Below are 24,427 nucleotides of genomic sequence, written 5' to 3'. Positions count from 1 at the left end.
CGAAAGAAAATATGACGGAAGAGGGAAATATGACATCAAAAATAAGAACCAACAGAAATGATTACCTGGTGGTGCTTTTGGCCACCAAATAAAATAAGTTATAAATCTCCAACGAGACTTTTTATACTGTTTTATTTCATGAGCAAAATCCATAATAATTACCTTGAAATAATCCACAGTGATATCCCCCTGTCTCTTTGATAGCTTAGTTCCATTTCTGTAAAAAAAAACAAATATACTACAGTAAACACAATCGTAACAAACCACTGGGTATGAAAATAACTTACTTCATTACAAACGTGTTACACACTCTAGACATCTTATAGCAACATTGACGGGAAATTTGTAATCATGGGTTTGTTGTAAGCGTGTTCATTACCACATGTTTTACTGTATTTGGATAATATGTATTTGGTCAATTTGTAAAGTAAGTTTATGTTGCATGTATCTTTTTTAACACTGGATAAATTATTGGACTAGTTCAGTGATTTGAATTGGCCAGAATCCAGTTCAGACGGAGTTCCCTGTACAACAAAGCCTCGTTCATCTGTTCTCCATTAATCCAGTTAACCCCCCCCCCCATTCAGCCACCAATAATCAAAATTATTGTCTTCATTTACTATTCCGTATTTTGCATATTACAGAGTTATCCGCCCATGTGTGTAGGTATTGATTGTGACGTCATGTGTTTCAGAGGGTAACATCATGCTTTTCAGAGAAAACGATGTGAGTTGCGCTCACACAATAATGACATCACGATGGATACATGAACCTACCCGGAAGGGAGGTTACTCTGTAATATGCAACGACAGAATAAATTACATACATGTATTATTATATTACTCTAAGCAAACCATTTTTGGCAGGTAATGAAGGTGCATGTGGCTGAATTAACAAGGTTCCACTGAGCTCAACTTGATTTGCGTTCTTCTAAGCATAGACGTCTTCTGAGGTGATCTTTCAGCTTATAGATGAATTAAAGAGTTTTTAGACTCGGAAGAGCTACAAATTGAGCGATCAGAAGTTATATTCTAGAAGAGGACAAATTAAGTTAAGCTCTGTACTTGCATGTTTTATAACAACGTTCAGTACTTAAATGTCTTTATTTTGGTACCAAAACAGAAACACTTACGAGTTGAGTATCAGAGGGAGATGAGCAAACCTTGGTGGCTCCAAACCTAAGGCCTGGTACAGTACAAGGTGTTTAGGTGTGGACGACTGCCATTCCTATTGTAAGTTATAAACAAGATTTTAATTGTACAACATATTATTTAATAAAACAGAGTACTATATTTGAACAAAAAAGTGCCCGCTTCCCTATAAGCACGCCTGTCCCTTTTTGTGGCATCAATTTCACTTACATCAAAATAAACACATTATGAAAATTTGAAAATCCTGTTGGTATCTTTAGTTGATTTCTTTTGGAGATTGATTTATGGCTTACTGTAAGCAGCAATTTTATGAAAGGTAAGTCCAAATTTGGTTTTATCAAGCGTCCCTTTATTTGGAAAAAAAAAATGCGCCCTGGGTGCTTATGCGCCGAATACAGTAAATGTTATTCACTATGGTCATACATAGCTAGCTTCATTCACAAAGAGCCCTAAAATACACAATCCAGCGTTCTATTAAAAGATTCTTTTAGAAATTTCTACTGTTATATTCCTTAAATTAATTTTCTTCTTTTTTTTGTATCAATATGAGAATCTTTAATTTCTGTGGCTTATTCAAGATGGTTGATATTCAATATGACCTTTGAACTTTTGACCTACTTCTCCACGAAGCACATGTGTAACCTTCATATAATGGTCATCCACAACGTTTGCGAAATGGTACGTAGGATACCCGTCAGCTTTCAGCAACACCTGTAAATATCAACACCAAATGATACACACAAAAGATAGACAATTGATCATAGATATTAATTTCATAAATTTGCTTGTTTCTATGGAAACTGAGAAATGAGCTTGACTGTGCTGTGAGCTGACAGCCTGTGGAGACATTACTGTAAATTGTAAAGTGGCAGGCCTCATGTACATTTGTTTGATGGAGTAGCTGTCAGCTTCTACAAAATAATTCCTTCTAAAAATGATTAAGCTTCACACAGAGCATGCTGTGAAAGTTTGCAACTCATGCTATGACAGAAAAAGTTTAACAATTTTTAGAAAATCCACTTAACTGGACAGGTAATTGAGACAAATCTTCAATATTCACTATGCTACTACGCTAATGAAGATCCTACTGTGACCACCCAGTTGATAAATCTCCATGAATTCTGTGGAATATCCATGGAAATAATCACAGAAATTCCGTAGAATTTTTCTCCACAGAGTATTGGAAATGATTCCGCGGAGAAACAAAGAAATTTCCACAGAATATCAATAGACTTTTGGAATCTCCGCAGAGAACACCACTTGAATTCTGCACGGATATCCACTTGAATTCTGCACGGATATCCAATGAAATCATGGCAATTTGGATAACAATATAAGGTGATTTCTCAATGGAGATTGCATGGAGAACTGCAGAAAAAACTTTCTGCTTACTGAGATCTCTGTGGAGATTCCAAGTAGATTGAAAGGAGATCTCCATGAAGATTTCATGTACAAGATTGAAAAATCTCCACAGAGATTCTACATAGATTGAAAGGAGATCTCTACGGATATTCTGTGTATATTAAAAGGAGATATCCCCAGAGATTGCAAGTAAATTGGATGAAGATCTCTGTGGAGATTCCACTTAGATTGAAAGATCTCCATGGAGATTCCTCATGTACATTTGTTTGGTGGAGAAGCTGTCTGTTACTACAAAATAATACTGTCCAAAAAATGATTTAGCTTCACACAGAGTAAACAGTGAAAGTTTGCAACTCATGTCACGAAGATTCCGTATAGATTAAAAGGAGATCTCTGCGTAGATTCCACTGAGTTTGAAAGATATTCATTGAGATTCCACATAGATTGAAATATCTCCATGGAGATTTGACTTAGATTGAAAGGAGATATCCGCGTAGATTGAAAGGAGATCTCCGCAGAGATTCCGTATACATATTAAAAGGAGATCTCCGTGGAGATTCCACGTAGATTGAAAGGAGATCTCCATGGAGATTCCATATAAATTGAAAGATCTCCACGGAAGATCTCTGTGGAGATTTCTTGTAGATTGAAAGATCTCCATGGAGATACCTCATAGATCGAAAGGAAACCTCCGCAGAGATTTCATGTAGATTGAAAGATCTCCACAGAGGTTCCACATAGTTTGAAAGATCTATAGAGATATTTCACATAGACTGAAAGACCTCCACAGAGACGTAGATTGAAAGGAGATTTCCGCGGGGAGATTCCATGTAGATTGAAAGATCTCCATGGAGATTCCACGTAGATTGAAAGGAGATCTCGGCATAGATTCCGCATATATATTACAAGAGCTGTTGGAGAACAGCAAAGCTCGTCTATTCAGAAGAAGTTGATGTTCAAGTATTTACTATTTGAAAATATCGAGCAGTGCCCTCAGTCTATATTATTTATACATGGAAATATGACAAATTAACAGACTCAAAAACCCCCTAAAGGGCCCCAAATTGGTTGTATTATCACGTTCAGCATCCATACACATTAGGAAAATAAAATCATAAACATTTATGATGACTTAAGCTTAAACAATAGACAAAATAGAAACTGGCTCAAAAACTTTAACATGGAAATATGACAAATTAACAGACTCTAAAAACCCTAAAGGGCCCCAAATTGGTTGTATTATCACGTTCAGCATCCATACACATTAGGAAAATAAAATCATAAACATTTATGATGACTTAAGCTTAAACAATAGACAAAATAGAAACTGGCTCAAAAACTTTAACATGGAAATATGACAAATTAACAGACTCAAAAAAACCCTAAAGGGCCCCAAATTGGTTGTATTATCACGTTCAGCATCCATACACATTAGAAAAATAAAATCATAAACATTTATGATGACTTAAGCTTAAACAATAGACAAAATAGAAACTGGCTCAAAAACTTTAACATGGAAATATGACAAATTAACAGACGCAAAATAAACCTAAAGGGCCCCAAATTGGTTGTATTATCACGTTCAGCATCCATACACATTAGGAAAATAAAATCATAAACATTTATGATGACTTAAGCTTAAACAATTGACGAAACAGAAACTTGCTCAAAAACTTTAACGTGAAATGGGACGCCAACGCTGACGCTGACGCCGGGGTGACAACATTAGCTCCCCCTATTCTTCGAATAGGCGAGCTAAAAAGGAGATCTCCATGGAGATTCTACGTAGATTGAAAGGTCTCCACGGAAGATCTCCGTGAAGATTCCTTTTAGATTGAAAGATCTCCATGGAGATACTGCATAGATTGAAAGGAAATCTCTGCAGAGATTTCATTTAGATTGAAATATCTCCACAGAGATTACACATAGATTGAAAGATTTCCGAAGAGATTCCAATAGATTGAAAGACCTCCACAGAGATTTGATGAAGATTGAAGGGAGATCTCAGCAGAGATTCCATGTAGATTGAAAGATATCCAGGGAGATTCCCCGTAGATTGAAAGATATCCACAGAAATTCCTGTAGATTAAAAGGAGATTTTCGAAAGATTCCATGTAGATTTAAAGATCGCCACTGAGATTCTGTGTAGATAGAAAGATATCCATGGAGATTTCCCATAGATTGAAAGATCTCCAAGGAGATTCAGTGAAGATTGAAATATCTGCACAGACTCCATGTATATTAAAAGATCTCCACAGAGATTCCTCATAGATTCTGAAAGACTATCTATTAGATGATATTCTAGGATGTGATTACTGGTATGATAATAGTGCGTGTATTTCTGACTTACAGGATCACCCTCCACGTGGTTGATTGCTATATTTCCGTACACCAGGTCATCCCAGTTCCGACTCCAATCATCCACCTACAAAGCAATCAGTAGCATAACCAATGAAAAATTACTACGGGGATGGAGACACAACTGGAAGTCTTGATGGAACCGGCCATGGATACAAATAATACAGAGGCCTCACACTGGAAAATTGCTGCGGGGATGGAGGCACATTGTAAAATCTTGATGGAACCGGCCATGGATCCAAATAATAGGCCTCACATTGGGAAATTAATTATACACTCAAACCTGCTATATAAGACACATCTATAGAAAGGACACTTGTCTATAAAGAACTGATTCGTTGACCTCATTTGGTGCACTTAACTATATAATTGACCTCTTTATAAAGGACACCTGTCTATAAAGGACATCATCACCTAAGTCTAATTAGGTACACTTTACTATATAATTGACCTCTTTATAAAGGACACCTGTCTATAAAGGACAGACTCATCACCTAATTAGGTACACTTTACTATATAATTGACCTCTTTATAAAGGACACCTGTCTATAAAGGACAGACTCATCACCTAATTAGGTACACTTTACTATATAATTGACCTCTTTATAAAGGACACCTGTCTATAAAGGACAGACTCATCACCTAATTTGGTGCACTTAACTATATAATTGACCTCTTTATAAAGGACACCTGTCTATAAAGGACAGACTCTTCACCTAATTAGGTACACTTTACTACATAATTGACCTCTGTATAAAGGACACATGAAATAACCCTGGCTGGTTATCATAAAAGCACTTAAAACTAGATATAAACCAAACCATTATAATCTTACCTTCAGTCTTACCACCCAAGGAATGCCTTTAGACTTCTTTTCCTCTATTTCTTCTGTTGATAATTCTCTACATTTGTTATCATATTTAGGAATCTCCTTTCTTCTATACGCTTCTTTTCTCAATAAATTCAGTCGGTTTTCTGTACAAAAGCAAGGGTAGGCAGCACCTTTCTACAAAAGAAATTACATATAAAACAATGCTTTTGACTAAAAAAATTTCTTTCTATACTGACAAGCATAATATTGTCCCCTATATATAGACCCCTATAAGACCGAAAACATCTTTTAGTTTAACATGAAATCAAAGCACAACGGTGTAAAGGTAAGATGTAAACTAAGTATCACTAAGTTTAAATAGGTTATCATAATTACCGAAGCATGAACTTGAAGTAGTTCAGTCTGGCATTAAGTTTGCATTCATATGTCTTTGCAGTCTTTGCGATTACGATAATTTGAGCGCAATTACTCTTCTATTGAATATATACAGGGACATATGAAATACTAGCTAAAAGAAGCAGAAATGAAATAATAACTAACCATTAAAAGTCACCAATTTTGTTTGTAAGCCTGGCTTAATTATTATTAATAATGATATTCTTAATAATTAGATGACATTGTAGGTTTTATACACTTACAGACCACACAAGTATAAACGCCTCTCTGGCATTCTCACCTTTAACAGTGTATCTATAGCCTCCTGGTAGATATGTTTTCTTTCAGACTGAAATCAGAAATATATATATTAACATCAGAATTTAGAATTCTAATTATGCAAATCACCCAGTAAACACATAACATGACATACTAAACACATAACATGACATACTAAACACATAACATAACATACTAAACACATAACATGACATACTAAACACATAACATGACATACTAAACACCTAACATAACATACTAAACACATAACATGACATACTAAACATATAACATGACATACTAAACACAATAACATGACATACTAAACACATAACATGACATACTAAACACCTAACATAACATACTAAACACATAACATGCATAAACACATAACATACATACTAAACACATAACATACACAAACATGACATAAAACACCTAACATACATACTAAACACATAACATAGACATACTAAACACATAACATGACATACTAAACACATAACATGACATACTAAACACATAACAACATACTAACAACATACTAAAACAAACACATAACATAACATACTAAACACATAACATACATACTAAACACATAACATGACATACTAAACACATAACATGACTTACTAAACACATAACATAACATACTAAACACCATAACATACATACTAAACACATAACATGACATACTAAACACATAACATGACATACTAAACACATAACATGACATACTAAACACATAAACATGACATACTAAACACATAACATGACATACTAAACACATAACATGACATACTCAAACACATAACATGACATACTAAACACATAACATGACATACTAAACACATAACATGAACATACTAAACACCATAACAATGACATACTAAACACATAACATGACATACTAAACACATAACATGACATACTAAACACATAACATAACATACTAACACATAACATGACATACTAAACACATAACATGACATACTAACACATAACATAACATACTAAACACATAACATGACATACTAAAACACATAACATGACATACTAAACACATAACATGACATACTAAACACATAACATGACATACTAAACACATAACATTGACATACTCAACACCTAACATGACTTACTAAACACATAACATGACAAAACTAAACACATAACATGACATACTAAACACATAACATGACATACTAAACACACATAACATGACATACTAAACACATAACATGACATACTAAACACATAACATGACATACTAAACACATAACATGACATACTAAACACATAACATGACATACTAAAACACATAACATGACATACTAAACACATAACATGACATACTAAACACATAACATGACATACTAAACACATAACATGACATACTAAACACATAACATGACATACTAAACACATAACATGACATACCTAAACACATAACAATGACATACTAAACACACATAACATGACATACTAAACACATAACATGACATACTAAACACATAACATGACATACTAAACACATAACATGACATACTAAACACATAACATGACATACTAAAACACATAACATGACATACTAAACACATAACATGACATACTAAACACATAACATGACATACTAAACACATAACATGACATACTAAACACATAACATGACATACTAAACACATGAACATACTAAACACATAACATGATATACTAAACACATAACATGACATACTAAACACATAACATGATATACTAAACACATAACATGACATACTAAACACATAACATGACATACTAAACACATAACATGACATACTAAACACATAACATGACATAACTAAACACATAACATGACATACTAAACACATAACATGACATACTAAAACACATAACATGACATACTAAAACACCTAACATGACATACTAAACACATAACATGACATACTAAACACATAACATGACATACTAAACACATAACATGACATACTAAACACCATAACATGACATAACTAAACACATAAACATGACATACTAAACACACATGAACATGACATACATACTAAACACATAACATGACATACTAAACACATAACATGACATACTAAACACATAACATGACATACTAAACACATAAACATGACATACTAAACACATAACATGACATACTAAACACATAACATGATGATACTAAAACACATAACATGACATACTAAACACATAACATGACATACTAAACACAATAACATGATACATACTAAACACATAACATGAACATACTAAACACATAACATGACATACTAAACACATAACATGACATACTAAACACAAAACATGACATACTAAACACATAACATGACATACTAAACACATAACATGACATACTAAACACATAACATGACATACTAAACACATAACATGACATACTAAACACATAACATGGACATACTAAAACACAAAACACATGACATACTAAACACATAACATGACATACTAAACACATAACATGACATACTAAACACATAACATGACATACTAAACACATAACATGACATACTAAACACACATAACATGACATACTAAACACATAACATGACATACTAAACACATAACATGACATACTAAACACATAACATGACATACTAAACACATAACATTGACATATTAAACACATAACATACTAAACACATAACATGACATACTAAACACATAACATGACATACTAAACACATAACATGACATACTAAACACCTAACATGACATACTAAATAACATAACATGACATACTAAACACATAACATGACATACTAAACACATAACATGACATACTAAACACATAACATGACATACTAAAAACACATAACATGACATACTAACACACATAACATGACATACTAAACACATAACATGACATACTAAACACCTAACATGAACATACTAAACACATAACATGACATACTAAACACATAACATGACATACTAAACACATAACATAACATACTAAACACATAACATGACATACTAAACACCTACATGACATACTAAACCATAACATAACATAAACACATAACATGACATACTAAACACATAACATGACATACTAAACACATAACATGACATACTAAACACATAACATGACATACTAAACACCATAACATGACATACTAAACACATAACATGACATACTAAACACCATAACATAACATACTAAACACATAACATGACATACTAAACACCTAACATAATATATCAAACACATAACATACATACTAAACACATAACATGACATACTAAACACCTAACATGACATATTAAACACCTAACATGATATATTAAAAAAACACATAATATGACATACTAAACACATAACATGACATACTAAACACATAACATGACATACTAAACACATAACATGACATACTAAAACACATAACATATGACATACTAAACACATAACATACATACTAAACACATAACATGACATACTAAAACACATAACATGACATACTAAACACATAACATGACATACTAAACATCATAACATAACATATACTTTAACACATAACATGACATACTAAAACACATAAACATGACATACTAAACACATAACATGACATACTACTTAACACATAACATGGACATACTAAACACATAACATGACATACTAAACACCTAACATGACATACTAAACACATAACATGACATACTAAACACATAACATGACATACTAACACAAAACACATAACATGACATACTAAACACATAACATGACATACTAAACACATAAACATGACATACTAAACACATAACATGACATACTAAACACATAACATGACATACTAAACACCTAACATGACATACTAAACACATAACATGACATACTAAACACATAACATGACATACTAAACACATAAATAACATGACATACTAAACACATAACATGACATACTAAACACATAACATGACATACTAAACACATCATAACATGATATACTAAACACATAACATGACATACTAAACACATAACATGACATACTAAACACATAACATGACATACTAAACACATAACATGACATACTAAACACATAACATGACATACTAAACACATAACATGACATACTAAACACATAACATGACATACTAAACACATAACATGACATACTAAACACATAACATGACATACTAAACACATAACATGACATACTAAACACATAACATGACATACTAAACACATAACATGACATACTAAACACATAACATGACATACTAAACACATAACATGACATACTAAACACATAACATGACATACTAAACACATAACATGACATACATAAACACCTAACATGACATACTAAACACATAACATGACATACTAAACACATAACATGACATACTAAACACATAACATGACATACTAAACACATAACATGACATACTAAACACATAACATGACATACTAAACACATAACATGACATACTAAACACATAACATGACATACTAAACACATAACATGACATACTAAACACATAACATGACATACTAAACACATAACATAGACATACTAAACACAAAACATGACATACTAAACACATAACATGACATACTAAACACATAACATGACATACTAAACACATAACATGACATACTAAACACATAACATGACATACTAAACACATAACATGACATACTAAACACATAACATGACATACTAAACACATAACATGACATACTAAACACATAACATGACATACTAAACACATAACATGACATACTAAACACATAACATGACATACTAAACACATAACATGACATACTAAACACCTAACATGACATACTAAACACATAACATGACATACTAAACACATAACATGACATACTAAACACATAACATGACATACTAAACACATAACATGACATACTAACACATAACATGACATACTAAACACATAACATGACATACTAAACACATAACATGACATACTAAACACATAACATGACATACTAAACACATAACATGACATACTAAACACATAACATGACATACTAAACACATAACATGACATACTAAACACATAACATGACATACTAAACACATAACATGACATACTAAACACATAACATGACATACTAAACACCTAACATGACATACTAAACACATAACATGACATACTAAACACATAACATGACATACTAAACACATAACATGACATACTAAACACATAACATGACATACTAAACACAAATAACAACTAAACACATACTAAACACATAACATGACATACTAAACACATAACATGACATACTAAACACATAACATGACATACTAAACACATAACATGACATACTAAACACATAACATGACATACTAAACACAAACATGACATACTAAACACATAACATGACATACTAAACACATAACATGACATACTAAACACATAACATGAACATACTAAACACATAACATGACATACTAAACACAACATAACATGACATAACTAAACACATAACATGACATACTAAACACATAACATGACATACTAAACACATAACATGACATACTAAACACATAACATAGACATACTAAACACCTAACATGACATTCAAAACACATCCTAACATGACATACAACTAACATAACATGACATACTAAACACCTAACATACATGACATAAAACACCTAACATAACTACTAACACATAACATCATACTAAACACATAACATGACATACTAAACACATAACATGACATACTAAACACATAACATGACATACTAAACACATAACATGACATACTAAACACATAACATGACATACTAAACACATAACATGACATACTAAACACCTAACATGACATACTAAACACATAACATGACATTACTAAACACATAACATGACATACTAAAACACATAACATGACATACTAAACACATAACATGACATATACTAAACACATAACATGACATACTAAACACCTAACATGACAATATTAAACACTAACATAACATATAAACACATAACATACTAAACAAACACATAACATGACATACTAAACACCTAACATGACATACTAAACACACTAACATGACATATTAAACACAATAACATGACATACTAAACACATAACATAACATACATACTAAACACATAACATAACATACTAAACACATAACATGACATACTAAACACCTAACATGATATATTAAACACATAACATAACATACTAAACACATAACATGACATACTAAACACCTAACATGACATACTAAACACCTAACATGATATATTAAACACATAACATGACATACTTAACACATAACATAACATGACATACTAAACACATAACATGACATACTAAACACATAACATGACATACTAAACACATAACACGAAATACTAAACACATAACATAACATAGATACTAAAAACCTAACATAACATAATAAACACATCTACTGTACATTGAAATATATAGGGCTAACAGTTTTAGAGTACATAGCATGTCAAATTCTAGAGTCCAAAGTTTTCAACTAGGGGAGATAATCTAGTACATTGTATTATAATTTAGCAGAGAAATTCTAATCAATGATTTAGAATCTGGTCTAAGCTAATAAACTGTTTGCTTATAATTAACATATTGTATAAGTATTATTTAGTAAATGTTTAATTCACAACTCTTTAACCATACACATGATAAATAAGAGTTAAAAATCCTTGTTAACGTAGACCGTCCCTTCTGTGACCTCATACGTTTGTAACGTTGCTTTTCGGATCCCGGCAAACATATTTTATTTCTCCGTACCCACTTATAATAACTCGCTTCGGATATCCACAAATATTTCGTCTGCCAGCTTTCCCAGTGTTTACTTGACGTGTACCAATCTAAAGTTGTGAACTGTGTGCTAATCGCCGAATGTAGTGTAATTATGAAGATTTGTGCATGAAGTAATTCCAAGAATCATAATGGTCGCTAAACAATCACATGGAATACACATGGATTGACGGGGACCCAACTGAACATCAGAATGACCGTCATGCTATGTACCTATGTTTTTGCAGGATATAACTTAATTACCACAGTATGTCACAACTTCGCTAGCCAAGGGTATTAGTCCGATTCTCTTTCTATTACCCTTGGCTTATCTGTCTTCAGAACGGGTGGTCCCGCACTGCGCCACCTGCTGAATCACCGCAGTTGCGCCCCTTCCATTTACGTAATAAGCAACCAATTAAAAAGCTCGTATCATTGTTGTATGGTTGAAAAAATGACAGCGCCCTATGAAACACGCGTGTTGTTTGCGACAGATTCAAAATACCAAAGATGAACATGTGTGTGAGTCATTTGTTTATTAGTGAGTTCGGACACCAGTTTTTGCGTTTCATGCAGAAGTTCTGCAGTGTCCAATTTTGTAACGAGATCGTAGTATATCTTTTAATTGTTTGATTTGTGAAACATAAACCATGCGCGTACTTTCCAATCTGCTTGGAGAGCAACGTCTCCAAGACGTTCATTTAGCTGGTATAAAACATCTTAATTGATTAAATAGATAATAATATAACTTCGCTAGGAGATGATGTTGACAGGCATGACATGCCTGATGCCTCATTGTACAAATGTAGGTCACTATATATACTACCGCTTCAGTTCAGTTTTGTTGACAAATCAAAGCTGCGTTTTCATTGGTCGCCTGAACCTAGCCGCATCCAATCACAATTTGAAAGCAAAAACACCTAATCTGAAGCGAGATATGCCAAGGGTAATAGAAAGAGAATCGGACTAATACCCTTGGCTAGCGAAGTTGAGTATGTCAATGCTGAAAGAAGTTAGCGGTGTTTTTAATGCAATCATTCGAGTTTTGCGCTTCGATAGATACGAATCGTAACATTCCGGTATACTAATTTTCGTCCGGAAACGGACAAACAATATTCAGAATTAAAATTGCTGGAACATATTTTCATTTTATTTTTTGTTAAAATGTTTACTTATGATATGAAAGATGCTATTACGGAAAATATTCTATCAGTACCACACAGAGCAAAATATTTGTCTCAGAAAAAGCTGATACATTTCTTACAGAATTAGACTCTTTTTGAAAGTTTGAGGTCAGGCCTACATGTAGCTTGCAAACTGGTTTGTTATATCTTGTTATATATATATATATAATAGATAAATGAAATCATTCAGATATGTTATTATTGTGTTATCTTGTAGGTTCCAATAATATAATAAATATAGAAAATTTACAAGGGTAAATGAATAACATAAAAACATTGAAAAGTGTTAGCTAGGGATTCGCCTATTTTAAACGTTTTCAGGCCAAAATTTAAGGGGTATTAGAAAGCAAATCGGTCATATTTTGAAAAATAATGCGGTGAGGTATAGTTTTTATTGGCTTTTCTTATTGCAAATAGGTCAATCTTCATGGAAATTCTAAAAAATCGATTATTCATGAGATCATTTTTTCAGAATAAAAGAAAACATGACTATTTTGATGCAATTTTTCACTAAAATTGGGTCCGGAATTACTTTTAAAATAACGATATTTCGTTTTAATGTGGAAAACCCAGCTTATTTGATATAGTTATGAATTATATATCACCTACTGAATGTATGAAGATGTTACGAGCATATCCTGTATATGTTAAGTGATGTTACAAGGAGGAAATATTATTTATTTAAAAATCCTTAAAATCCGGAATATTAAGTCGTTAATACATATCTTTAAGCAACCACGGAAGAAAAATTAACACGGTGACATATTATTTTTATGTGATTTTTGTGATCAGGGTATACCTAAAATCAAAATATCAAAAAATTAACGAAATCCCTGAGAGGAAACTAGAAGGGACGGTCTACCTTAATACTAAAGAACCTACTTGTACATGTATATTTGTATACCGGCTTCATACCATATACTTGGCAGATCACCCGGTAATTTCATTTTAATACCTAGAGTGTTTAAATGCAGGAAAAATCATACGTGTAATTTTTATCTTTCTTTCAATTGTCCTATATAAAGTTGCATACACTTTCTGAAAGTAGCTAGAGAAGATTTCCCTTATTTGTATAGGCAGCTTAATTTCCAGAAAGAAATATGCGAATAACTAGAGTACCGGTATTCATATTCAGACAGAGACAGAATTTTGCACCTACTTTTTACTCCTACATACGTGTGAATACACTAAATTTACACCAGAAATGAACACCAAACAACAATTTTCGAAATCTGTACATGTATATGTCAGCCTTATAATCAGAAGCCCAATAAAGTACATTGTGTGATAATTATAATTAATTATAGCAGCGTTATAATTTGTGAAATGATAAAAGAATTCTCTGATCTACTAACCTGTATATAAGGCCCATACTGTCCTCCAACTAGTGGTCCTGTGATAGAAAATGTATTGTCTAGTTAATTAGTCTACTTCACAGTAATATAAGGTCAAATAATATAATGTGTTTCTGGTATCAAATATTAACAAGAGGCCCAGAGGGCCTGTATCGCTCACCTGGTTTGTAATGCCAAGTAATGTTTTGGATACAGGTTCATTGTTTCTTTTCTGAAGGAATTTAAATATTTACCTCTAATTCCCCTATTCGGCCCCACCCCTCCTGCCCCCTGGGGGTCAGAGCCAAAATTTATACAAGTTCTGTTCTCCTTCTCCCAAGGATGTTTGTGGCCAAATTTGGTCACAATCCATGCAGAACTCTAGGACAAGTAGCGATTTATAGGATTTACCTTTATTTCCCCTATTGGGCCCCGACCCTCCTGCCCCTGGGGGCCCAGAGCCAAAATTTATACAAGTTCTGTTCCCCTTCCCCCAAGGATGTTTGTGGCCAAATTTGGTTATAATCCATGCAGAACTCTAGGACAAGTAGCAATTTAAAGGATTTACCTCGAATTCCCCTATTGGGCCCCGCCCTCCTACCCCCGGGGGGTCAGAGCCAAAATTTATACAAGTTCTATTCCCCTTCTCCCAAGGATGTTTGTGGCCAAATTTGGTCACAATCTATGCAGAACTCTAGGACAAGTAGCGATTTATAGGATTTACCTTTATTTCCCCTATTGGGCCCCGCCTCTCCTGCCCCCGGGGGCTCAGAGCCAAAATTTATACAAGTTCTATTCCCCTTCCCCCATGGATATTTGTGGCCAAATTTGATTACAATCCATGCAGAACTCTATGACGAGTAGCGATTTAAAGGAAATGTTGACGGACAGACCGACGGCTGAACGGACTCCGCGCCATGACATAAGCTCACTGGCCCTTAGGGCCAGGTGAGCTAATAGTGCAGAATCTGCATATGTATTCATGAAACATGAAATTTGTATTTTTACAAAACCATCAATCTTTTATTTTTTTTTTTTCACTTAAAACTCCAAATTAAGAATAAATGTTTGTGCTAAAAGTTTGCAATTGTTTTACCTTCGTCAGGAGATAACCCTGCCCAGTCCAGCACATTCATTAAACTTTCTGTTGCTCCTTCCATTTTTCTGCTCTACAAAATTAAACAAACAAATGAATTTTATTGTAACATATCTTGTACAACTGCATGTATATACATCCTGGATACTCATTGAGTTGCTGCCATCGTTATATCCATCCCTGGACTACCTCATAGTAAAATTGGAGGTAACAGGAGACACATGTAATTTGATCCTTTGATGAACATCAAAGAAACTGTGTTAATGGTATACTGTTACATGTGATTAATTGTTTTGCTTTGAAGTTGGGCTTCGCTCTCACTCTCTGTCATCTTCAAAGTTAGTCTTTGTAGGCCTGTGATTGGTCAGTCTTTCCCCCTGAATTGCCTCCAGTTTAACTCTGAGATAGTCCAGGAGTGGATATATGTATCCATTAGAGTATTGAGGATGCTGTTCATGTATATCACCAGAAACATGTATTAGATATGTTTATATAATATATGTTTCTGATATCATAATCTGTAATAAGTTAATAAGGGCACAGCCCTTCATGCCCAAACACGAAGAGCGAAGCACTTCTAAGGTAACATATACATGAAAATATAAGAAAAAACTCAATCTTCAAAATTCAAACCTACACACTGACAGCTTCAGTTTGCGGCCGCCATTTTTTACCCACAGTAAAAAATCCCATCAGCATGAATGCGATGGTTTGAAGTCAGCTCATTATATAATCATGCGGTTCAAATGCTTTAATGATCCAACGAAGGTAATCTTCATCCGGGAGAAGCTCAGTGCTATTGCTCTCTATTTTGCAAGCGTTCAAGTGATAGACCACCTTCCAATATAATCAGCTGGCCAAAAACGGAATATCTGTTACGGAAATAAAAAAAAACTCTCCCTTCTCTTATGTGGATTTCCTTCTCAAATGGGGTCTTAGGACAAGGATAGAGTGTAAATATATGAATAAAAAATAAACAGAAAATTCGGCTCCGTTTTTTCCATAAATTGAACTTTTCAAAAGTGCATAATTAATGGTTACTGGAAAATCTGGCTGTGCCCTTTAAGGTCTTGTCTTCAGTCATATTATGAATTTTTTTTAAATTAAATATTTTCAAATTATTTCAACATTCAGAATATTGTTTGAGAACCGCAAATGCAGAGAAATAGAAAGCCCAGAATTGTCCCTCGTATAAATAATATAAATTTACATTTAATTTTCGCGTTAAGCTAACAAATATTCTCCTTGTATCATCAGCTGATTATTTATTTCCAACTATATCAGTATATGGGAGTATGGGCTATTTTATTACATGATTGGCATTTCTCTTTTTTGTCTGTAAATACTAAATAGGGAACCCTATTTGGTTTCCAGGAAAATTTAGTAAGCTTCAAGTATTGAACAGTACAGTCGCTGTTACATAAAAGTAGCTTATAATCCATGCCATGTAACATTAAGTTAGAATTTTATTTTTCTGAACATATTATATAATAGTTTGTACATATTTTAATCAATCATATGAATTTTCAGTGTTTAAGAGTTTTTTTATAGTGGACAAAGTTTGACAAATTCATACATTTTTTAATAGTGCATTATTCTTTTTAATTGATTAAATTGTTGTTTTGAAAATCACTTGTTTTATTTATGCCCATACTAAATCAATTTAGTTAATTGAAATTATCATAAATATTGGCAACATTAGAAATTGTATCTGGTGACACTTTCCGTCCATTATAGAATATAAATTTTATAAAAAAACCTAATTTGTCAATGAATTCAAATTTGGTGTATCTAAATTGGAAAATTTTATTTTAAATGGATATTGTATTTGTAGATTTGTTTTTGTGTACAATACTTATTATTATTTAAATAATGAATTTTTTTTAAATTAAATATTTTCAAATTATTTCAACATTCAGAATATTGTTTGAGAACCGCAAATGCAGAGAAATAGAAAGCCCAGAATTGGTCCCTCGTATAAATAATATAAATTTACATTTAATTTTCGCGTTAAGCTAACAAATATTCTCCTTGTATCATCAGCTGATTATTTATTTCCAAACTATATCAGTATATGGGAGTATGGGCTATTTTATTACATGATTGGCATTTCTCTTTTTTGTCTGTAAATACTAAATAGGGAACCCTATTTGGTTTCCAGGAAAATTTAGTAAGCTTCAAGTGTTGAACAGTACAGTCGCTGTTACATAAACAATATTTGACATACTTGATCAGTATCTTCTACTCTCAGGATGAAGACTCCCTTGTGAGATTTTGCTTGGCAGTAGTTGAAAAGCGCTGTCCTTAAAGATCCTAAATGCAAATACCCTGTTGGACTTGGAGCAAAGCGTACTCTCACTAAATCATGACGAATAAAGCTTCTATTGGTTGAAAAATTGCAGCATGACAAAAATTTTCTCCAACAAATTTTTCTCGTGATTTGTTTCATGGGCAGCGCCATTTTGAATACCGTAAACCAGCACATTTATTACGACATACTTTTTTTCCATAAATAAACAACTAGAATTGGGTGAAAAAGACCAAATAAACCAGTATGTGAAAAAAGAATGAAAAAAAACATAAATAAAAAATAAATAGATAGTTCAATATGAGATAAAAGAGTAAATGTGTATAATATTTTACGACATTAAACCGGAAGCACATGTCTGCCGTAGGTCGTTCTTGCAACCATGGAATGAATGTCATCAGCCATCAAAAAGTCGTAGAACACACACTGTTTTCGTAAAGTAGAACGCTAAGACATCATGACTGTAAGTATACATAGGTTACATTTATTTGAATGAACTTTTCATCCTCGGATTTCTGCAGATAGGTTAACAGATCTAGATTTACATGTTCAGCTGTACATGTTAGCCTCATTATACAACAGAAATGGCCTACTGCAATATTTCCCCTGCTTCTGCTATTGCCCATAGTAACTTTCTATTGTTTTGATTCTGACATGATTAAATTAAACTGTGTACATAGATATAAAGCAAGCATTGCTTCAGTGTTATAATTTTAACTTATAGTGGAAAAGCTAGAAAAAACATACATACAACAGCATCAACTTAGTTCTAAATGTTGTAGATAACACTTGAATTTAGCCCTAAATAACATTGGTTGTCTGGATCTATAAATAAATTATTAGATAGAAATATAAAATATCAAATTACACCCTGACTCCCAACAAAGGAGGGATAAACAGGATTCTCTGTCTAGTGCCCTTTATAATTTGTTACATAATAATAAAGCACATCTACTCCCTCTTAATTTTATAGGGAATTTTGCCTGTTTTGGACCATATAAGATAGAGATTAAAGCCATAATTTCCTAATGAGGTGTTTGACATGTATGAATGTTTGATAGAATTCATTTTGCTAGTAGTCTTCTTTAAAGTATACCATGTTTGATCAATTAGACTAATATATTTTCTCAGAATAACAACTTATTATGCTACCCCTACCCCTTAATTTTGTGCCTACCAAATGCACAATTTTCACCAAGCATTTTGTTGCCAAGATTTAACCCTTTATAAAAAAAGTTTGGTTTATTTAAACTTTTGTTAATTTTGCATTATCAAAATAGGAAAAGGTTGTTCTTTCTAAATCAGGAAGAAAAATTGGGGGTCCGTGTGCTTACTTTTTTTGCCCCATTTGATTTTTTGTTATTTTTCCCATTTATTTTAGAGTAAAAAATAAAAGTGCCCAAATTACCATTAAATATAAAAATAAAGTCACAAAAGTGTATCGTTTCACATATTAATGCTCAATATTTTAATTACTACGAACCTGAGTAACGATTTGCAACAAAAATTAGCTAAATACAGCTAAAAATGCCGGCGCAGTAATGATTTAAGTAAAAAACAATTTCAGTAAAAAATGGTAAAACTGTGGCTCTTTACTGGAAGCAAAAACAGACACAATTTCAAAAATGGCCGCCAAATGGGCCATTTCTTAAAATCCCCGTATAAAAAAATCTACTAAAAATAGAAATGTAATTTTTTGACAAAATTTGCATCTGGCAACTTGCTACAGATACTGATAAAATTATATTTGAAAATCTCAATAACTTCTTTGGTCTATGTTGAAACGAGACTTCAACAGGACCAAAACCTCAGAAGAATACATCCTTAAAAAAAACTTCTATAGAGAATTTCAATGAAATTTGGTGGCAAAAATACTTATACTGTTACATACATGTAGATGTATGTATTAATCTATATCTGAACAAGATACCTCCAGAGTTATGGCTTATAATGCCCTTTAAAAAAAGAGGAGGGTGGGGGCAGGGGCTGACACTAATGGTAAGTGCTTGTTATATATCAGCCATGTAAATCTACAAATCTTTTAAGTTGGGGATGCTTTGAGATCTGCAAATTCAGTCCCAAATCCAGGAAATTTTGTCTAAGAATCATAAATTTCTCTGAAAGAATCCTGAACCCTGTACATAATGAATTTCTCCAGCAAAATTCTCACACTTTGTACTATGCAATATCCTACAAAAGAACCAGGGTTGTCAATGAGAACAGTATGGTAGCTACGGTTGTAGCGGAAAAGATATCACCTTCTAACTTTGGAAAAGTCAGTCAGAAGGTGGTATTTTTTTCGCTACAACCGTCACTAACAGTATGGCAGCCCCCTAGTCTGCTAGGGAGAAAAAAATAGTATCTACTTTTGTATGTGTGTGTATGTGTGGGCAGTATAAGTTGGCCTAATGAACAGTTCTAGTTTATGTCTATAAGCTAAAAGTGATATCATTATATCCAATGAAGTTCATCACTTACTGAATTATTAAATAACTTTAATAAACTTTCTTTTTTCAGTCAGCAGCGATTTTGTTGGGCCTGGGTATGGCAGCTGTTGGTGTAGCTGGTAAGTTATCACTTCTGGTGAAGTTAATCGTTATCTTTATGGTCGCCATGATAAACTGATAAAAATATGTCACCACTTTCTTCTGGGGTTGCTAAAGATACAATTTCCCAGATTTTAAAGCAAATACTGTATAAAAAAATATATGTTATTACATTTAGTGCTGCTTTGGATAACCTTGTCTATCTGCAGGGACATTTTCTGCAAGTTTAATATGCGAATACAGAGCTGCAGATAGCCTTTCAGTCACACATATATGAATGAATAAAATATAAAGAAATATGATATTGGATCAATCTATTATTTTTACATCCATGGAAACTAAAGACAAGTTTATGATGAAAAAAATCACAGTTTTTAATAAAAAATGTTTTATTCTTAACTTCTTAAGGCCGGGCGTATCTGAAGTATGGAAAAAATGCACATCAACGTGTCAAGCAAACACTTGATTCAATTCCAAATGGGGTATGTATGATAAATGTTTTATGTAAGTTTTGTTATAACCCATTGTTTACGAAAATTGAAATTGAATTATTAAATATTTTTTCATAGATATCAAACAGAAAGATTATTATTTTAATGACATGTATATATTTTATTTAATTTTATGTATTTAATGTACCTAAAGATTAAAACAGCTGATGACATGATTTAAAGAAAATTGCTTACTAAAATACCAGTATTTTCACCAATATTGAGATTTGTTTTTGTCTTTTTCAGTCATTCAGTAAATACTACAAAGGAGGGTTTGATCCAAAAATGAACAAAAGAGAAGCAGGTCTTATCCTCGGTATCAGGTTTGTTTAATTATTTACAATCCATCTTAACAGTTAGAATTTTGCTTACAATTCATCTTAATAGTTTGATTTTTGAATTCAGAATATGAATGCTTTTAATGAATTTTTCACATTATTTGACAAAATAAAATACTTTTTAATGTGCAATTATGTTGATTGATTATATGTTTGTTTTGATCATTTTACCAAATCAATATCCACTGTCATAATATTGCCATTCTTGGGAGATTTTTTTCATAGATTTATAAATTTAAAAAAAACCAAAAAACTAATTGACAATGAGATTGTCAAATTAAGTATGAAAACAAAGGAAAAATTATTATTTCATCATTAGAGTTATCACTGTATTGTAACAGTAGAAGATATGGTTTTGTGAATTTTTCTTTACTTTTTTAGCCCCAATGCCAGTAAAGCCAAGGTGAAAGAAGCACATAAACGGATCATGCTTTTAAACCACCCAGACAGAGGTACACAACTTAATACTAGAGTTCTAGATATTAGGCAAAATAGATACAATTTTTATCTTGGTTGATTACTTTTTACCTTGTTTGCTGAAATTTAAAACCAGATATATATCAGTAAGTCTAAGGTAGCATACAGGGGTTTTGACAAGTTCTGCATGCCAAGAATCAATGGGTTAAAGTTAGTTTAACCCATTGCCTACCATCATAAATTAAACCCTACATATATGTTTATCACACCATGAAAAAAGTGGTTAAAATCTTCTGATATATTACCATAAGCCCTCAACTCTGAGTTTTGAGTTTGAATTCCACATGGGGCAGTTGCCAGATACTTTACTGTAAGTGACATAGTCAATGATTTATTTTTCTGGGTATTCTGACTCTCCGCCAACTTTTTAAACCTGGTCGTTTCAAATTACCCTTGCTGTTAAGACGATGTAAAAAAAAAAAAAAAAACATTAATTTGAATTTCATTCTTGGTCATGGAAGAGGTGACCTTCTGTGAGAGTACAAACAATTACCATAATTGATATAACAAAATACTTCATTTTGTCATTGCAGGTGGATCACCCTATATAGCTGCCAAAATAAATGAGGCGAAAGATTTCATAGATGCTTCAGGTCCGAAGAAATGAGACATTTAGCCACCAAGCCAGTGATTTTGTTAACATCATTGAAATGGCCTTTTAATCAGTCATTCGTCATTGTTACCAACATGTTTCACTATGACATCAAGGAAATATAGATTCTCTAGAGACGAAAATATACAAAAGACTTGATTTTCATGTCATTGTCGGATAGACTCGATACACCATGAAGTGGAAATAAACAAGAGGAACTATGTGACCAATTTTCGTTCATATGGCTATCTAGAAAGAAGAAGTTTTGCCAGTTGAATTTGTCAAGAATGTTGGCAATATTTAATTACAGTAATAGACAAAGAAATACAAAAGTTAACTGTTCTAGCTGGAGTTGTGTGTTTATAAGTGTGTATTCTAACGTGTGTTTGTGCGGATGGCTTGTGGTTGTATAAAGACATAGCAACAGCTCCAGAACAAGAAAGGAAATGTTTCACTATTCAACTGCAAACCTATGCAAATAGGCCAGTCTTTGTGGATGAATTCAAAGTTCTACCAGAAGTCCCATATGTCCAAAATATAGGCCAGTCTTTCCGTGTCCTTCCGTCCGTCCTTCCGTCCGTGAATTCATCGCTATTTCTCAGAAAGTGCAAGTTCTTTCCAAATTTCATATGTCCCCTAGGGCCATTGTGCATATTGTTTTGGGACCAAATATGCAAGAAGTTTATACTTAAAGTTTTTAACGCTATTTCTCAGAAAGTACTGAAGAGATCTTTCTCAAATTTCATATGTAGGTTCCCCTAGGGCCCTAGTTGTGCATATTGCATTTTGGGACCAATCGGTTAAACAAGATGGCCGCCAGGCAGCCATCTTGGATTTTGATACTTAAAGTTTGTTATCGCTATTTCTCAGAAAGTACTGAAGGGATCTTTCTCAAA

General features: G+C 32.7%; 2 protein-coding genes across 2 annotated transcripts in view; one reads left to right on the top strand and one right to left on the bottom strand.

The window, feature by feature from the left end:
* The window catches only part of LOC138306897 (nondiscriminating glutamyl-tRNA synthetase EARS2, mitochondrial-like), a 28,942-nt gene extending 9,541 nt beyond the window's left edge, over positions 1-19,401 (bottom strand). The window contains exons 1-9 of the mRNA XM_069247446.1: positions 19,007-19,401; positions 16,780-16,852; positions 15,705-15,742; positions 6,380-6,427; positions 5,707-5,877; positions 4,864-4,938; positions 1,770-1,862; positions 1,133-1,227; positions 163-217 (exon numbers count right to left, since the gene is read on the bottom strand). Of these exons, the coding sequence (XP_069103547.1) occupies positions 163-217; positions 1,133-1,227; positions 1,770-1,862; positions 4,864-4,938; positions 5,707-5,877; positions 6,380-6,427; positions 15,705-15,742; positions 16,780-16,852; positions 19,007-19,264 (906 nt within the window). The 5' untranslated portion in view covers positions 19,265-19,401. The remainder of the gene's footprint in view (positions 1-162; positions 218-1,132; positions 1,228-1,769; positions 1,863-4,863; positions 4,939-5,706; positions 5,878-6,379; positions 6,428-15,704; positions 15,743-16,779; positions 16,853-19,006) is intronic.
* A 17-nt stretch (positions 19,402-19,418) lies between these two features.
* On the top strand, positions 19,419-23,946 carry LOC138306898 (mitochondrial import inner membrane translocase subunit TIM14-like). Its single transcript, XM_069247447.1, has 6 exons — positions 19,419-19,550; positions 21,605-21,653; positions 22,042-22,115; positions 22,371-22,447; positions 22,844-22,914; positions 23,473-23,946. Exons 1-6 carry the CDS (start codon positions 19,545-19,547, stop codon positions 23,544-23,546), a joined length of 351 nt encoding a protein of 116 aa, XP_069103548.1. The 5' UTR covers positions 19,419-19,544; the 3' UTR covers positions 23,547-23,946.
* The last annotated feature ends 481 nt before the right edge of the window (positions 23,947-24,427 follow it).

This window comes from Argopecten irradians, chromosome 14, assembly GCF_041381155.1.
Source record: "Argopecten irradians isolate NY chromosome 14, Ai_NY, whole genome shotgun sequence".
NCBI classification, from domain to species: domain Eukaryota; kingdom Metazoa; phylum Mollusca; class Bivalvia; order Pectinida; family Pectinidae; genus Argopecten; species Argopecten irradians.
This window is presented reverse-complemented; position numbering and strand designations above follow the sequence as displayed.

What these genes read in the sequence shown, in the direction of transcription:
- LOC138306898 (XM_069247447.1), top strand. An exon ending in GGCAGCTGTTGGTGTAGCTG is followed by an intron (nt 21,654 to 22,041) that starts GTAAGTTATCAC and finishes TAACTTCTTAAG; the next exon opens with GCCGGGCGTATCTGAAGTAT. An exon ending in GGTCTTATCCTCGGTATCAG is followed by an intron (nt 22,448 to 22,843) that starts GTTTGTTTAATT and finishes TTACTTTTTTAG; the next exon opens with CCCCAATGCCAGTAAAGCCA.